Source organism: Pezoporus occidentalis, unplaced genomic scaffold (assembly GCF_034315485.1).
Source record: "Pezoporus occidentalis ecotype Australia unplaced genomic scaffold, CSIRO_AGI_Poc_V1 ctg298, whole genome shotgun sequence".
Taxonomy (NCBI): domain Eukaryota; kingdom Metazoa; phylum Chordata; class Aves; order Psittaciformes; family Psittacidae; genus Pezoporus; species Pezoporus occidentalis.
In genome coordinates this window covers 93769-109661 of record NW_026914918.1, presented here as the reverse complement: position 1 = coordinate 109661, position 15893 = coordinate 93769, and the positions used below count along the sequence as shown (strand labels likewise).

The window sequence follows — 15893 nt, the reverse complement described above, 5'->3', positions numbered from 1 at the left end:
TGTCCTCCTGAACCACCATGAGGCATTCACCAGGCACTCACGGGCCAGTTTTGATGGAAGAGGCTGGATCCAAGCAATTGGCCTCCTTGGGACAGCTGAGCACAGGGTTTGAGATGTCAGCACCAGCACCCTGCTCCAGGAGCCACACAGGGTCACTAGAGACACACATGCACACACACCCCATGCTCACAACATAAGCCTTTCACTTGTAAAAGTATTTAAGTAGGGTTGCATCAAAACAGCACCTCTTTGTGCTGAAATTCAGCCAGGTGCCATCACCTGGGTTCCTTTTTGTCCCCACATGCTCTCAGCTTTGCTCTTGACCCCACAGGGCAGAGCCAAGAGTTGGGCTGAGCAGCAACGCAGTTCAGGCTTAGCGTGGAACCAGCTTCACCTGCCCCACCAAGCTCACACAGCCCCCAGAGTGAGAACATGAACACAGGGCTGGCTCTGGGGAAGCCGATTTCAGGACTCTGAAACAGGGTCAGGCTGTTTTGTTCTATTGGGTCAGCATGCACACCCCAGCTCCATGGCGCTGGAAGGAAGCACAGAATCTGCCTGCTCCTCGACTGCATTTCAGGCACCCATGGCTCTACCTGCCCATCCAGGACCTTTGTTCCTAGCAGGAAGAAAACCCAGTGACAGGAAAAAGGCTGTGAGCCTGCCAGCAGTGGGACAAATCCCTTCTTCAGCCATGCAGGGCTTCTCCTCCTTGAAGTAGTAGTAACCTCCAACAGGGATTTCTGCACCTTGCACAGGGCTAGGAGGGCTGCAGAAATTCATGTTGGGGTAAATCAAGCTCTTGGGAAGATATTATGTAACCAAAGAGTCTCATCTGCCCCACATGCAGGGGGGCAGTAGCTCCAGGGCCCCATATTTCCTCTAGCAGGGGCGAGAGTCATGCCCACCCAGGAACAATGTCCAAGCCAATCCACAACTTGGCATCACAACCCAGTAGGGCAGGAACTGTGCCACCAGCCTGCAGCCCAAGGGACAGTGAGCTGCTTTTTTTCTGAAACACTGGATTTGCAGTACTGGCTGTGCCAGGCCCTGGTCAGGAGGGCACTGGACCAGCAGCTGGGGCAACCAACAGGAGAAGGGACCAGAGAGCCAAGAGCCATGTTGTGCACTTCACAAAGGATATTCACAAACCAGTGAAGACTTGTTCTGTAAAAGACCAGCAGCTCTTTAGCAGTCCAGCACTCCAATGTCCTCCTGGGGCACCCCCCATGCTGCTCTGCACCCAAGGGGATTCACATCCAGGAGCCCTGGCAGTTTATGGGAGATTTCCTCTCCCTGCTGCAAGGCTGGCAGCTCTGCCTCTCATGTTTTAATAAAAAGCCAAGGCATTGGATGGGTAGAGGTGAACAGAGACCTGGCCTGCATGGCTCGGCAGCTTCATGGCATCCCAGGATGGTCACATCCTTGTCCCAGTCCTTTCAGTGTGGCAGGGGAAAGCTGGCCTCTGATCACAGCAGGATGGAGCGTATGTTTGAAATGGCTCCTTCAGGGTCCATCTTGTAGAGCATGAAGTGGCCCTGCACCTGAGCAGCGCTGATCTGTTTCGAGGCCTCCAGCGCCTGCTCCGCGAAGCGCTGCGCCGCAGCCAGCGGCTGTTCAGGGTAGAAGCGCTGGAACATGCAGGTGAGCTGCCAGTGGGAGCAATGGCCCACATACTGCTTAAGATCCACACGGCCGGGCCGCACCAGCGCTGGGTCCAGCCTGCCAAGAGATATGGGTGCCTTGAGAACCTCAGCAAAGTGTCTCTGCACAATAAGCACAGCCCATGTCCTATCTGCAAGGTGCTCTGCTCTGTGAGATGGTAAAGGTGGGGACAGGTTTGTCCCTGGAGTCCCAAGGGGTAAAATCAACCCAAAAGAAGCGAGTGAGCTGAGGAAGGGCTGACTCCTCAGGAAGAGGGCAAACATGCCCCGGGAAATAGCTTTGCCCATCTCTGTCCTCTGAAAAACCTCTCAAAAACCCTCTAGGCCAGTTCAGTCCAGAGCAAGCCAAGCACAGCATCTGGCCAGGTGCTGTGAGCCCGGACTGCATCCTGCCCACCCAATGGGCTGTACACAGGGCCAGTGTTTCACTCACAGCATGGTCACAACCCCAAAACCTATGGGCAGGTACTGCTCCTGAAGAGCACAACCATGGTCTGAACAGCAAGGAAACATCTGAGGCTCCAGCAAAAGGGATCCTGATTAGCAATCAAGGGATTTGCATTCCAAGGGAGGATTCAGGAAACCTGAACCCCCAGTCCTCATGTGACAGACACAAATAGCTCTCTGTAAAGCCCAGACAGGTTTCTCTGTGCTACCCTCCCTGTTTCCTGCCAGAGGGCAGCTCTGACCTGTCCACGTAGTTAGTGGTCATGAAGACAATCCTGGCCTCTGTGGAGGCCACACCATCCAGTGCATTGAGGAGGCCACTGAAGGTCAGGTGCCCCATGCCTTGGTATGCAGTCGGGTCTGTAGAGACAGAGGTGTATGAGATCACATCCATTGGACACTAACCCCACACAGCCTTGTGGACCACCTCCCTATCACCTGAGGCTTAAGACAAGCTCCTTGCTCTCTCCTTGCCCTGAGGCTGACCCCTTGCCTCCCCTGCCCACCTGAACCCACAAGAACCCAAAAAGAGAATGAGGGGAAAAGCCATCTCCTTTCTCCTGCTGAAAATAGCTGAGCAGGAGTAATGTCTTTGCCTGATAAAGAACCCGAATTTCCCTTTGTATAGCCTAGCCAAAACTGGAAGTGGTCCAGCTCAGGCCTTGAGGCCCCAGAGAGCTGCCCACTCTGCTGGTGCAGCAAAGTAGCCCAGAGTCCAAACCATTCCCCATCACAGCTGGCAAACCTCCCTCCTGCTGCTGGACCAAGAATGGGGGCACCACTCACTCTCAGCAGCAAGGTCCCGGCTGATGAAGGCAGCATCCACATCCTCCAGCAGGATGATGCTCTGCTGTGGCGCCACGCTCAGGAGGTGATTGAGCCGGTCATCAGAGAGGCTGCGGTCACTGAGGCTCAGCAGGCAGATACTGTACTGCAGTTCCCCGGCCAGGGCTGTGCTGGGAAGGACCCAAACCACAGGGGTGAATCATAGCAAGAAAACCCAGAGCAGAGGAAGAACCAGACCTCCCTTCCCAGCAGCAGGAGAGAGGGCAGAGGCATCCTCTCCCAGCAGGGATCAGATATGGGAGGTAGGTGGGAGCCCCTGCTCAGCCCCCTGGTGTCACAACAGCACTGTGCCAAGCAAGGGTGTGAAGGGCTCGTCAACCTTGACTTGTCACAGTGCCAGCAACGCAAACACCTACACCAAGCACCACAAAGGAGGCACAGCCCTCTCCTGCATTTCAAACCCACCAGAGACTGCTGTCTCAGATCAAGCAGCTGGAAGGAAAACTCCCATTAGCCAACCAGTAATACTCACATGAAACTGCTTTTCCCGCAGCCAGGAGGACCATATAGCAGGTAGCCTCTTCGGTAGGGGATCCCTAGGAAGACAGGGTCCTTTTAGGAATCAGCTGGGTTGCTCTGAGCACACTCCCCCAGAGTTGTGGGCCTGTGCTCAGCACACCCAGAAGATACAGCAGGGGAAGGCAAGCAGCAGAGAAAAAAACCTCTCTGCAGCTATTTCCAGAGAGGACCACGGGCATCCTGTCCCACCATACAGCAGTGTCACAGGTGGTGAACTCCGTGGCTTACCGTGATTTCCAGGACTCGACTGAGCCAAGGGGAGTTTGTCCCTCTGCAGCCCCAGGCCTGGGCTCACTTTTTTGCAGAATGTGCCCAAAGTGTCACCCCATGCAGGGAAGGCATAAGGAGCCATGATAGTGAGGACACCACACCAGAACCTTGCCTCTGTCGCTGTACCACTTGGGGTTGCTGATGAACTCCTTCACATCCTGGACCAGCCTCTCCGACACACCTTCCTCCAGCACCACAGAGCTGAGGGGCCGGCGGCGGCGGGGGAAACCGAACTGCCGCCACTCTGCCCCCATGGCCGTGTACATGACTGTCTTCCCCTCCTGCTCCTGCAGTGCCAATTCCCGGGCTGCAGAGAGAGCAGAGGGGACGGGTGCCAGGGAAATATCTCCTGTAGAGCCCTGTGCGTCTCCAGGGAACAGGCTGTTCCCAGCAGGACCTCATGCAGCTCCTCTACAGACCTTCCTGCAGGATATTGAAGAAGATCTCGCGGTTGGTGCCCAGCGCAGTGAAGGTCACAGACTCCCAGGGGGTGCCCGTGTTCAGGTCGATCATCTGCTTCTCCCGGTTGCGCTCAATGCGGATCCACTTCTTGCGATACCTGGGGCAGAAAGACGGCTGGGGACAGTGGCCCAGCACCACTCACTGCACCCAGCACGGTTCATGCATCAAGAACATTCATCTCAGGTAAAGAAATAACCTCACACTGCTGAATACAGGCTCCTCTCACCACTCTCAATCTCCAGCTCTAATCCAGACCCAAGGAGGACACAGGATCCTCTCTGCTGCCTTCACAGAAACCCCAAGTTGGACTTGCCTTGCCAAAATGAAGGTCAATCCCCAGAGTGCTTTCCCCTGCCCTCCCTTACCAGATGAAATGGTCCCCAGGGCTAGGCACGAAGTCGAATTTGGTGCTGACGTGCCCGCTTTCATGCTGCAGGTATGATGTCTCCACGCTGAGGTGCTGCGTGTGCTTGGCATGGTGGGAGATCCAGTTCAGCAGCCAGTGGTAGCTCTTATCACTGCTAGGCACCTCCAAGGTGATCATATAATGGCGCCTGAAAGCCACCAGCCCAAACTGGGCCCCTTTACGGGCAAATGCCAGAGCTGTGCCCACCCCGACAAGGCCGAACCCAGCCCCAAAGTATGGGTTGTCCTTCAGGGCCAAGACAAAGTCAGAAAAGGGCATTGTGGGAAGTTAAGTGGTTCCTGTTCCACACCATCTGGTCTCTGTGCTCCAAAACCAAACCTGTGTGGGAAGAGAAGGATGGAATGGCAGCAGGAGACACAACTGATCTGCAGTTCCCTGGCTGCAGGCCACTGGGTGAGACAGGCAGGAGAGAGCTGGAGGTTCTCAAGCAAGCACAGGGACATCTCTTGCTTCTTCAGCCATAACAGCAACCCCAGAGTTTTATGCGATTTTATTCTTTAAGCAGCTAGAAATCATGAGCATTGCCATTATTTAAGGTTTATTGTTTTAAAAAGATGAAGTACATCCCCAGGCTGAGTCCAGAGCCTATCCTTTGTTGCTGGCAGGGGGAACATGGCTGTGGTGGAAGGAGAACCTCCACGTCTGGATAAAGGGCCCCCACTGTATGCTGAGGAGGCCGGAAGCTTCCCTAGCTCCCTCAGCAGGGATCTATCAGACACAGGAGGTGAATGTGAGCCTCTCCTGACGGGCACACGGACACGCTCTGCTCCCCCAGGCAGGATCCCACCTCCCCTAGAACAGGCCCTGACCCCACAGCGTGGGCTCCTTCCCCAGCCACAGGCCCATGGCAGGGTCCTCCTACCGCAGATGGGCCTTCTCCCCCGCAGCCCCTGCGGGACACCAGCCCTACACCGGCTCTCCTCCACAACAAGGGCCCGGGCGCCGCAGACCCACCCGCTCCGCTCACCCCATGGCTAAGGCGCCTCTGGCCACGCCGCCCCTCACCTCCCCGCAGCGCCGCTCTGGCCCGCGTCGCGCCGCTCTCTATGGCCCCGGCCCTCACTTCCGCCCAGCGCCGCTTCCGCCCGGCTGCCGGCTCCGGCAACGCAGAGTGGCGTCGGGCGGGCAGCGGGGCAGAGCTGAGCGCACAAAGAGGGACGCTCCCGCCCCTCGGCGAGCACCGTCGACATGGGGCGGAGATATCGGGGCCCGGCTTGAGGCCCCGACCCGGGGCGGCGGGATAGGCCGGCGCTGCGGTGCGAAGGGGTTGGGGCGCTGCTAGCCGTGCGGCGAGCCGCGGTGGGCACCTCCTCGCTGGAGGCTGGGGCTGGGGCTGGAGCTGGGGCTGGGGCTGGGGCTGGGGCTGGGGGCTGGGGGCTGGGGGCTGGGGGCTGGGCCCGGGGAGCCAGCCCTGGCAGCGGGGCTCGGAGCAGGCCGAAGGCAGGGTACAGGGCTCCTTGCAGCCCCGCCTCGCCGGTGGCAGTGGGTTGTGCCGGTAGCCCGCTTGGGGCACAGCAGAAGGGAGCCGGCATTAAGATACCCCAGTTCATACCCTGCCTAGGAACTGGCACGGCAGGCTGCCCGCCAAAATCCCGTAGCGCCCCTGGAGCTCTGCATTGTCGCTGTTTAAAGCACTTTCTTCTGTTTCAGAGTGAGAGGCTGTGCTGCCCAGCACCAGCCAGTGTCCAGTGGCAATGAGCGCAGAAGTGGCTGTGTCTGAGGGTGCCAGCAGGGAGATGGAGGCCCTGTGCTCGGAGCTGCTCCTGCCCACATCAGGAGAGGCAGGAGCTGTGGGAAGCTCCGGTGTGGCCAGCACCAGCCCGGCCAGGACACCCCCGCTGGCTGCCAGCCAGGACTTGCTGCTGGCAGAGGCATCAATGCCCGGAGAAGGGATTCATGCTGAAGGAAACAACGTGGAAATATTCATTGAGGCAGTGGCTGGCAACATGGCGCTGAGCAACCCGGCCAGTGCCACAGGTATGGGGTGCAGGGAGGGCCCCATGGCAGTGAATGGAGGGAGGGTGTGCAGGTGGGGAGAGGGGGCTATGAGAGCTCTGTGCAGGGTGGGGGGGTCGTGCTCAGCTGTCAGAACGGACCAAGCAGAGATCTCCACCCCAGACTACTGTTCTCAATATGCTTCTCATCTTTGTCCAGTGTGGGCATGTCCTGCCAGGAACGGGGCCTTGCATCCCTGTGTGCCCCAAAGGTCCTACTGGACAGACCTGGTTATTGTGGTCACCTGGATGTGGGTGGTGCTGCCCCCTCTCTTATGGGAGATGCCCTGAGATACCGCAGGAAAGGGGAGTGCTGCAGTTCTTCAAACTGTAATTTGTGGTAGTAGCAGTTTATCCTCTTTGTCCAGAGCTGGAACTGAGCTGCCAGTCCCAAGCTTTGGGCCTGACAAAAACCCTTTCTTATTGCTCACCGTTTGCTGCTTGCAGAGGTGCTGGTCAAAGTGGTGGAGCTGTATTTCTGCGAGAGGTGCGGCCAGAGCTTCCCAGAGGCCTCCCTGCTGTCCCACCACCGGTGCCTGCTCCGGGCCTCCCCGCAGCATCTGGAGCTGCCTGGGACACTGTTGGCTTCTGCCAGCAAAGGCCAGAGTGAGCCAGTGGGCCCGGAGCAACCCAGAGCTGGCACACAGGAGGGCTGCACTTCTGAGTGCCTGCTGTGCCCTGTCTGTCAGGAGGTGTTCACACAGCCCAGCGAGCTCAAGGAGCACTTCAGGACACACCGTGCCCCACTGGGAGCCCTGCCCTGCCCTGAGGAGGGCTGCTGCTTCGCCACAGAGGACCGCAAGCAACTGCGCAGCCACCTGCGCCGCCTGCATGGGGCCTCCCCTGTGTCCTGCTCCTACCGTGCCTGCCCGCTTCTCTTCGCCAGCCACCCCACCATGGAGCAGCACCACCGCACACACTTCCCCTTCCACTGCAGCCACTGCGACTTTGTCACAGCCAATGCCAAACTCTTCTGGCAGCACAGGAAGGGCCACGCTGTGGAGCCTCCCACCAAGACACCTGAAACTGGTGTCCCCCCTGATTCAGCCCCCCACAGCCTCGAGCAGCGCTATGTCCTGCCATCAGGTATGACTGGGTACATTGTTGGGGTCTGTGAGTACTGCAGAGGATGACTATGTCCATGCATCCCAGTTGCAAATTGGAGGAGTAGGGGGTGAGGCTGTGCTGCTGGAAGGCCATGGAGCCCTGTGTTCCTTCCTCCCTGTGGCATGGATTGTGTCCTCATCTCAGCCAGGAGGTTTTTTGCATGTAGGGGTTTGGGTGCCTGCCTTTTGCCTGGAGCCTGATGATCTCTGTCTTTCCCTACTGAAGCAGCAGGACAGGAGGAGACAGGGGACTGTGACTCCGGCTGGGAAGCCACTGCAGCAGAAGCCAGGCCAGCAAAGCCTGCAGGCACCAGGGAGGGCTCCTTGGAGGGTCAGAAAGCATCAGGTGGAGAAGAGAACTCCGACAGTGGTGAGAATGAGTCACCAGAGGAGGATGGCGAGAGCCTATGCAAAGGTGAGGCCAAAGAGGATGAGAAAGCAGCCCCTGAGAAAACCAGAGTGCCACGGACACAGCATTTCAAAGGTAGGATGTTGGGCCCTACCAGGAGCTGCCTGTATTGTGCAGAAGCAGTACAGCCTCCAGACTGGCAGGGAAATGTGGGCCAAGCTGGTGGGCCCTGTGGGTTCTCTGCTGTCCAGCAGCCCCAACATCTCCTGCATGTACCAGTGCATTGTTCCACCTGCCCTCTGCCCAGTCAGACACATCCCTTCTTTTGCCCATCCATAGCTGCTGCCAAGTGCAGGCAAAAGCAGCCAGAAGTGTGCCTGGCTTTGGGGACCAGGGGCACACAGGCAGGCATGATTTAGGCTGTGCTTTCCTTGTGTTGAACTGGAAAGAGCTCACCTGACCCATCCTGCTATGTGACCATATATGTGTATATACCCTCCCCCTGGCACAGCTGGATCAGGGAGAAAACATTTGCCTGTGCTCTCCCTTCCCTGCTGATGGCTGCCCCTCCTCTGCTGTCACAGGGGATGTCATGGAGGGCTCAGAGTACCTCTACAAAACCCACATGTGCCCTGAGTGCAAGCGGTGCTTCAAGAAGCGGACGCATCTGGTGGAGCACCTCCACCTGCACTTCCCTGACCCCAGCCTGCAGTGCCCCAGCTGCCACAAGTACTTTACCAGCAAAAGCAAACTGAAAATCCACATGATGCGAGAGACAGGCGAGAAGACCCATCGCTGCCCGCTCTGCCGCTACAGCTCGGTGGAGAAGAACGCCCTCAACCGCCACATGGCCAGCATGCATGAGGACATTTCCAACTTCTACTCGGATGTTTACACCTGCCCTGTATGTGATGAGAAGTTTCGGCTCAGCCAGGCTCTCAAAGAGCACTTGAAGACTCACAAAGCTGAGCCCAAGAGGCTGAGCTGCTTCCAGGAGGACTGTGACTACTGCGTGGAGGACCGGAAGGAGTTTGTCCGTCACCTCAAGGATGCCCATAGCATCAAGGCGGTGGAGTGCAAGTACCATGCCTGCTCGCTGCTCTTCAGCACGGCCGAGGCCATGGAGGCTCACAGAAAAACCCACTACGCCTTCCACTGCCAGCAGTGTGACTTCATCTGCTCCAACAAGCACGTTTTCCGCAAGCACAAGAAGCAGGGGCACCCAGGCAGCGAGCAGCTCCAGTGCAGCTTCTGCCCCTATGCCACTTTCAACCCTGTGGAGTTTCACGACCACGTGGGCAAGATGCACGCCAATGAGAAGATCCACAAGTGCAGCGAGTGCACCTTCGCCACCGCGCACAAGAGGGTGCTCATCCGGCACAGGCTGCTGCACACTGGTGGGTGTCTGCTGCGGGCATCCTGAGAGCCAGGGTGGGATGGGGAGTCCTGTCCTGGCTATGGGTGGGCAGACAGGGCTGGGTCAGGGCTCCTGGGTGCTATCACTGGCTCTGCCACCCTATCAGTGGCTCTGCCACTTCAGCCTCAGTCACTTGGCTGAAGTCGTGGTGTGCCCCCATCCCTGCTGTTATCCCCCAGCTCCTGCTGAGAGGAGGTAAACCACGTTGCTGTATCTGGTCATCATGCTGAGGATGTTCCTGTGTTACATGTAGGAGAGAAGCCTCACAAGTGTGAGCTCTGCGACTTCACATGCCGGGATGTGAGCTACCTGTCCAAGCACATGCTGACCCACTCTAATGACAAGAACTTCATGTGCACCGAGTGTGGCTACATTACCAAGTGGAAGCACTACCTGAACGTCCACATGCGCAAGCACACTGGAGACCTCCGGTAGGAACCCTGGCTCCTCTGGCCTCCAGCATAGTCAGGGCTCCCCAGATTCTGCTCAAGGGGTCTGCTGCTCTGGGCTGCATTGTGTGCCAGACCCTTGTGCCTGAGGGATAGCTACAACCTGCTCTTCCTGGCAGATAAGTGTGGTCTTTCAGCTTGCAGGTTGTTGCCAGCATGTTGCTGTGGAGGCAAAGCTATTTTTGGTGTCTCTGCCTCTAAGGAGGTGTATTAGCATATCAGTGCAGCTCTGAGTCTGGGTTCATGGGCTCTGCTGATGTCTGTGGGCCAAGGCCAGCTTGGGCATATACAGGACTCTGCCAAAACATGTTTTTCTGTATTATCACCTCATTTGAGTCTAGTCTGCCTCCAGGACACTGGAGTGACAAGTGGGGGAGTGATGTGGTCACTGTATGGACTATTCAGAGAATCTATCTCCCATCCCCAGACTGGGGTTGTAAAGTATCCAGAGTGCCAAGGGCTACAGCAGGGAGGAATTGCCTGTGGTAAGAACTGCCTTGACAGCAAAGGTCAGATACGGCAATCCAAACAGAACCCCTTCCCCATATGCCTGCGATGGGGAAGTGGAGCTTGGCATGCCTGACAGGCTCAGTCTGCCCCAGCTCCTCATGCTGCCTGACCAGTTCTGCTTTCCCCACAGATACCAGTGCAACCAGTGCTCGTACCGGTGCCACCGTGCTGACCAGCTGAGCAGCCACAAACTGCGGCACCAGGGCAAAAGTCTGATCTGCGAGGTGTGCGGCTTTGCCTGCAAGCGCAAGTATGAGCTGCAGAAGCACATGCAGACGAAACACTTGCAGAACTACCAGGTGCCTGTCTTCCAGTGCCAGTACTGCACTTATCAGACCAAGTACAAGCAGGCGCTGCTGAACCACGAGAACTGCAAGCACACCAAGCAGAAGGAGTTTCGCTGTGCCCTCTGCTCCTACTGCACCTTCAGCAACACCAGCCTCTTTTTCCACAAGCGCAAGATTCATGGCTATGTTCCTGGTGACAAGGACTGGCTGGAAAACTATGCCAGCAAGGAGCTGGAGATCAGCTCACCTGAGGCACTTTTTGGCTATGAGCTTGGTGCAGCCCTGCATGTGGATGCCAGCACAACCCTCGCTGGCAAGGAACAGTGGGCAAAGGCAAAGCCATCCCATCTGGAATCTCAGGGGAAAGAGGGCTATCAGCAAGTACTCATGCTGCCCCTCCTTGGGCAGGATGCCATTCCACCAGAGAGCAGCAGTGAGGCAGAGAGAGATATAGGTGAGGGGGAGCAGAGCTGTCCCACAGCTGGTAGTACCCCAGGAGATGACTGTGTGCAAGGAGACACTGCCATAGGCTCAACTGAGCTCACTGCTTCGGGAGATGGGGCAGAGAGCTGCACTGTACACTTGGAGGCACTGAATGTCCCATCTGAGCCCCTCCTGGAGCATTTGACTGAAGAAACCTGTGCAACACAGCCAGAGAGTGTGGAAATGCTTTCCTGCAAGGAGCCTACCACAGCCTGTGAGATGCTGGGCTCCCGGGATGACCTTGGCTTGGAGGACAATGACAATACACTTGAAGGCATCCCAGATTTTGAAGAAGAGGAGGCAGATGTACAAGAAGATGAGGCACTGGGGCTGGAGGGTAGCACAGAGGCAGGAGACAGCCAGGGAAAAGATGCCCTAACACAGGCCACAGGCGAACTGGAGGGGCCATGCTCAGACCACCACAAGCTGGTGACAGATACCGAGATGAGAGAGACCAGCCAAGCTGAGCTACCAGGAGCCTGGCTCTGCATGCTGAAGACAGCAGAGCAAAGCCATCCCCCTGTCCCAGGGGACATGGTCACCTCTATTGATGATGTTGGCTCTGAGTTGGCGCTGAAGGCTCTGCGGAAGCAGGACAAGGAGCAGGCGGAGACACTGGTGCTGGAGGGCAGGGTGCAGATGCTGGTGGTGCAGTCGGAGAGTCAAATCTTTAAGTGTGAGAAGTGCTCGTACATCACACGGAAGGAGAAGTCCATGTCCCTGCACTTTAAAGCCAGCTGCCAGAGCCGCCGGGCCCCACTCGTGTGCTGCGAATGTGGCGCCAGCTTTAAGCAGCAAAGGGGGCTCGACACCCACCTCCTCAAGAAGTGCCCAGTTCTCCTGAAGAACAGCAAGTTCCTCAAACCATCTGGGCAGGAGCCACCTGGACTCTGCCAATCTGCTGACCAGCCTGGTGATAATGATACAGAAATGGCAGAGAGCAAGAAGCGAGGCTCAGAGGAGTCTGAGCATGCCAAGAGCCCTTGGGAAGCTCAGCTGCTTCCTGATAAAACACAGGCAACAGGCAGTCCTTTGGCTGGGGAATGTGCATCGGGCTGTCCTGCCCCTGAGAGATCTCTGCCGGGTGACAGCACAGAGGTGGCAGAAGAGACTCCCCAGCAAGGGGATGGGGCTGACCAAGATGGAGCTGCTTGTCCCCTCCAGCCTGGGAAACCCTTGGAGAAATACAGGCTGGAGGGAGGGAAGCTGCACTGCAATGCCTGCTCCTTTGTGTGCTCCCGTGTCTCCACCATCACCTCCCATGTGGAAGATGGGTGCCGAAGCCTAGAGCAATTCTGGTGCTCCCTGTGCCCTGAGGCTTTCCGCTCCCAGCGGGCCCTCAAGAGTCACTGTACTGAGAAGCACATTGTGCATCCTGAGGAGGATGGATCCCAAAGCACTGAGCTTCCTGAGAGGGACCTGGCCAGCGTTGAGACAGGCCAGCCCAGTGAGCTCCTGCTGGGTGCAGCCCCTCTGAAAGCCACCCTGCCTAAGAGGAGACGTTTCTCTTGCCCCAGCTGCCCCTTCACGTGCCACCAGGAACGGGCCATGAAGACGCACAAGAAGAGGGGCTGTGTATCCCTGGGTGAGTTCCGCTGTGCCTCCTGCCCCTTCACCTCCAAGGTGGCCAAAGCCCTGCGGCTGCACCGCAAGCTGCACCGCAAGCATTACAGCAAGCGGCCGCAGCTGCAGTGCCGCCAGTGCGAGTTCACCTGCAAGCAAGCCCGCTGCCTGCGACAGCACATCCGCATCAAGCACGAGGGGGTGAAACCGCACAAGTGCCACTACTGCGAGTTCAGCACCACCCGGCGCTACCGCCTGGAGGCCCACCAGTCCCTGCACACCGGCGTGGGGCGCATCGCTTGCAGCATCTGCAGCCAGACCTTCGGCACCAACTCCAAGCTGCGCATCCACCGTCTGCGGGTGCATGAGAAGACACCCACTCACTTCTGCCCGCTCTGCGACTACAGCAGCTACCTGCAGAACGACATCACCCGCCATGTCAACAGCTGCCACCGTGGCGAGCTCAACTTCGGCTGCTCCCGCTGTGAGGCTCGCTTCAGCTCCGAGACAGCTCTCAAGCAGCACGTCCTGCGGCGGCACGAGGAGAAGGTGTCCCACGGCTGCCCCCGCTGCGGCTTCATGTGCCACAGTGAGGCCACGCTCAAATGCCACATACAGAAGCAGCACCCGCACCTGGAGTGCAGCACTTGCAAGGAGACCTTTGCCACGCGGGAGGCGCTGGAGGAGCACAAGACGCAGCATTTCAGCCACCGCTGTGAGCTGTGCAGCTTTGCAGCCAAGGAGCGGCAGCAGCTGGTGCGGCACTACATGGAGAGCCACGAGCCGGCCACCCCCCAGGACAAACCCCTGCACTGCCCCTTCTGCGACTTCACCTGCCGCCACCAGCTCGTCTTTGACCAGCACATGAAGGGCCACGGGGGCACCCGTGTGTACAAGTGCTCAGACTGCGAGTACACCACCAAGAACAGGCAGAAGATCACGTGGCACATCCGCATCCACACCGGCGAGAAGCCCTACAAGTGCCACCTCTGTAAATATGCCTGCGCTGACCCCTCGCGTCTCAAGGTGAGGGCCCTGCTTGGGGATGTATCCTACTGCATCTACATGGGGGGGGGGCGCTGTCCAAACATGGGCATTTGGGGAAGAAGTAATTTCCAAGGAGTGATTTTGTCCTCTGTCCTCTTCTGTGGCTCATACAGGAGTAAGAGGTGAGTGGGTAAGACTCACATGGGTACCATTTGTTTCTTCCTTGCTCCCTGCTGTTGCAGATTAAGGGGAAATGGAATTTATAGCAAGCAGAAAGGTGGGCAGCTCTCTGACTTTACTACTCATCTCACTCATGTCTCTGGTGTCCTCTGCGTGCAGCCTTGCACCACCTGAAGCCAAGTTTGTCTCCCTGCTGGCTTGCAGCATGCTCTGTGGCAACAGTTAGTGCACGGAAAGCTCAGCTTTCCTGCAGGCAGAGAATTTCTGTAGGGGATCAGCATCCTCCCGTGTGATAAAGGGCCTTTCCTAGAACAGGAGTGCCAGGCATGGGGTAATGGAAAGGAAAATGGTCTGGTTTTGCTAAAAGAAATATTGACTTTTTTAATGGCCAGGCTCAGCTGGAGCCCTCTGGGACCGCGTGGGGAAGGCTGCGCAACATGCTCGGCTCAGGGCTTGCTCTGTTGGTCTGGGGCTTAAACTGGACTTTGTCTTTAACACCAAACAGGGGAAAAAAGCCTGTGCCATCCACAGGCTGGGACAGGAGTATGAGCATTTCATCCTGACCTCACTGTGGATCCGCCCCTGCCCATCGTCTGCCAGGCAAACAGACAACCCTCCTTGCCCCTCACGTTTGAGATGTCACAGCTGTCTTTGAGCGCCTCACTAGCATCCCAGAACCCTGCACGTTCCCAGGGCAGGGAAATGGCCTCATCCTGACCCTGCCCTCTTGCCCTGTCCACAGTACCATATGCGGATCCACAAGGAGGAGCGGAAGTACCTCTGCCCTGACTGTGGCTACAAGTGCAAGTGGGTGAACCAGCTCAAGTACCACATGACAAAACACACGGGTGAGCGGTGCCCACTGGGGACGGGCCATGGGACACCAGGGAGGGTGTTGGGGTTGTGGGAACCTCTGCTACGTGCTTCCTTTGCCACAGTGTTGCAGCTGGAGGCAGGGGAGGACCACCAGCAGTTGGGAGTAGCCCACTCCTGTGTGTTGCTGGGTCAGGGACAGTGGCCTGGGGCAGGAGGGAAAGTGGGGTGGTATGGACCCCAGGCACCACATGATGCCTGCTGAAACAATGGGGACTGATGCTGTTACAAGGGATGGTGAGACCTGCGGGATGGAGGGCACCATCCCCTCAATCCCAGTGCCATCCCCTTCCCTATCACCGCAGGCCTAAAGCCGTACCGCTGTGACGAGTGTGAGTACTGCACCAACCGTGCAGACGCCCTGCGGGTGCATAAGGAGACACGGCACCAGGAGGCTCGCTCCTTCATCTGTGAGCAGTGTGGCAAGGCCTTCAAGACCCGCTTCCTCCTCAAGACCCACCTGAAGAAGCACAGTGAGGAGAAGCCGTACGTCTGCAATGTTTGTGGGCGAGCTTTCCGCTGGGCAGCTGGCCTGCGCCACCATTACCTGACCCACACCAACGAGCACCCCTTCTTCTGCCGCTATTGCCCCTATAAGGCCAAGCAGAAGTTCCAGGTCATCAAACACATCCAGCGGCATCACCCTGAGCGCGGGGCTGGCGATCCCAGCCAGGGGGTGGGCAAGGACCCCAGCACACCCACCATCCACCTCCATGCTGTGCAGAAGGAGAGACGGGCCGAGGGGCCCCACTGCATGGAGCAGGAAAGAGGGTGCCCCACAGAGAAGGGTGGTACTTTGCAGTGAGGCCAAATCCTGACTGCTTTAAGGTGCTGGTGGCACAGGCCTGCTGCAGAGATGTATGTGTGTGTATAGGCATATATGTATATGGGTTGTAAAATATGCAGCTGTATAAAAGGAATCTCTCAGCTCCTTTTAATACTGATTCTTTGGGGTCTGTTTGGAGCCCCCGTGCAAACAGTGGGCCAGGTGCCCACAGGGAAAGAGCACAAGCACAAGCCCAGCTTCCTGTCCCCCAGCACCACTGTACCCAAACCAAAG

The 15893-nt window shown here is 57.6% G+C and overlaps 2 protein-coding genes across 6 annotated transcripts; one reads left to right on the top strand and one right to left on the bottom strand.

Moving 5' to 3' along the window:
• Positions 1–1103: 1103 nt before the first annotated feature.
• LOC134167769 (mitochondrial chaperone BCS1) lies at positions 1104–5760 on the bottom strand. Its single transcript, XM_062626788.1, has 8 exons — positions 5641–5760; positions 4574–4953; positions 4166–4305; positions 3859–4053; positions 3430–3493; positions 2898–3067; positions 2354–2471; positions 1104–1722 (listed from the first exon to the last, which is right to left on the bottom strand). The coding sequence occupies exons 2-8, from the start codon at positions 4891–4893 to the stop codon at positions 1470–1472; spliced, it is 1260 nt and encodes a 419-aa protein (XP_062482772.1). The 5' UTR covers positions 4894–4953; positions 5641–5760; the 3' UTR covers positions 1104–1469.
• ZNF142 (zinc finger protein 142) lies at positions 5754–15771 on the top strand. Of its 5 annotated transcripts, none has more exons than XM_062626780.1 (9): positions 5754–5891; positions 6286–6612; positions 7077–7715; positions 7962–8219; positions 8669–9481; positions 9755–9932; positions 10591–13819; positions 14703–14808; positions 15139–15771. In XM_062626780.1, exons 2-9 carry the CDS (start codon positions 6330–6332, stop codon positions 15636–15638), a joined length of 6006 nt encoding a protein of 2001 aa, XP_062482764.1. In that variant the 5' UTR covers positions 5754–5891; positions 6286–6329; the 3' UTR covers positions 15639–15771. The 5 variants fall into 5 exon arrangements, with proteins under 5 accessions (XP_062482764.1, XP_062482766.1, XP_062482765.1 ...); XM_062626782.1 differs by having other exon boundaries at positions 5754–5934; positions 7968–8219; XM_062626781.1 differs by having other exon boundaries at positions 5754–5934; positions 7965–8219.
• The last annotated feature ends 122 nt before the right edge of the window (positions 15772–15893 follow it).

Excerpts from the sequence above, each read along its gene's own strand:
- LOC134167769 (XM_062626788.1), bottom strand. The coding sequence starts at position 4,893 with ATGCCCTTTTCTGACTTTGTCTTGGCCCTGAAGGACAACCCATACTTT. Across the intron at positions 3,068-3,429 it reads TGCGGGAAAAGCAGTTTCAT|CACAGCCCTGGCCGGGGAAC; the intron begins GTGAGTATTACT and ends GGTCCTTCCCAG. Across the intron at positions 2,472-2,897 it reads CCGGGACCTTGCTGCTGAGA|ACCCGACTGCATACCAAGGC; the intron begins GTGAGTGGTGCC and ends CTGTCTCTACAG.
- ZNF142 (XM_062626780.1), top strand. The coding sequence starts at position 6,330 with ATGAGCGCAGAAGTGGCTGTGTCTGAGGGTGCCAGCAGGGAGATGGAG. Across the intron at positions 6,613-7,076 it reads CAACCCGGCCAGTGCCACAG|AGGTGCTGGTCAAAGTGGTG; the intron begins GTATGGGGTGCA and ends TGCTGCTTGCAG. Across the intron at positions 7,716-7,961 it reads GCGCTATGTCCTGCCATCAG|CAGCAGGACAGGAGGAGACA; the intron begins GTATGACTGGGT and ends TCCCTACTGAAG.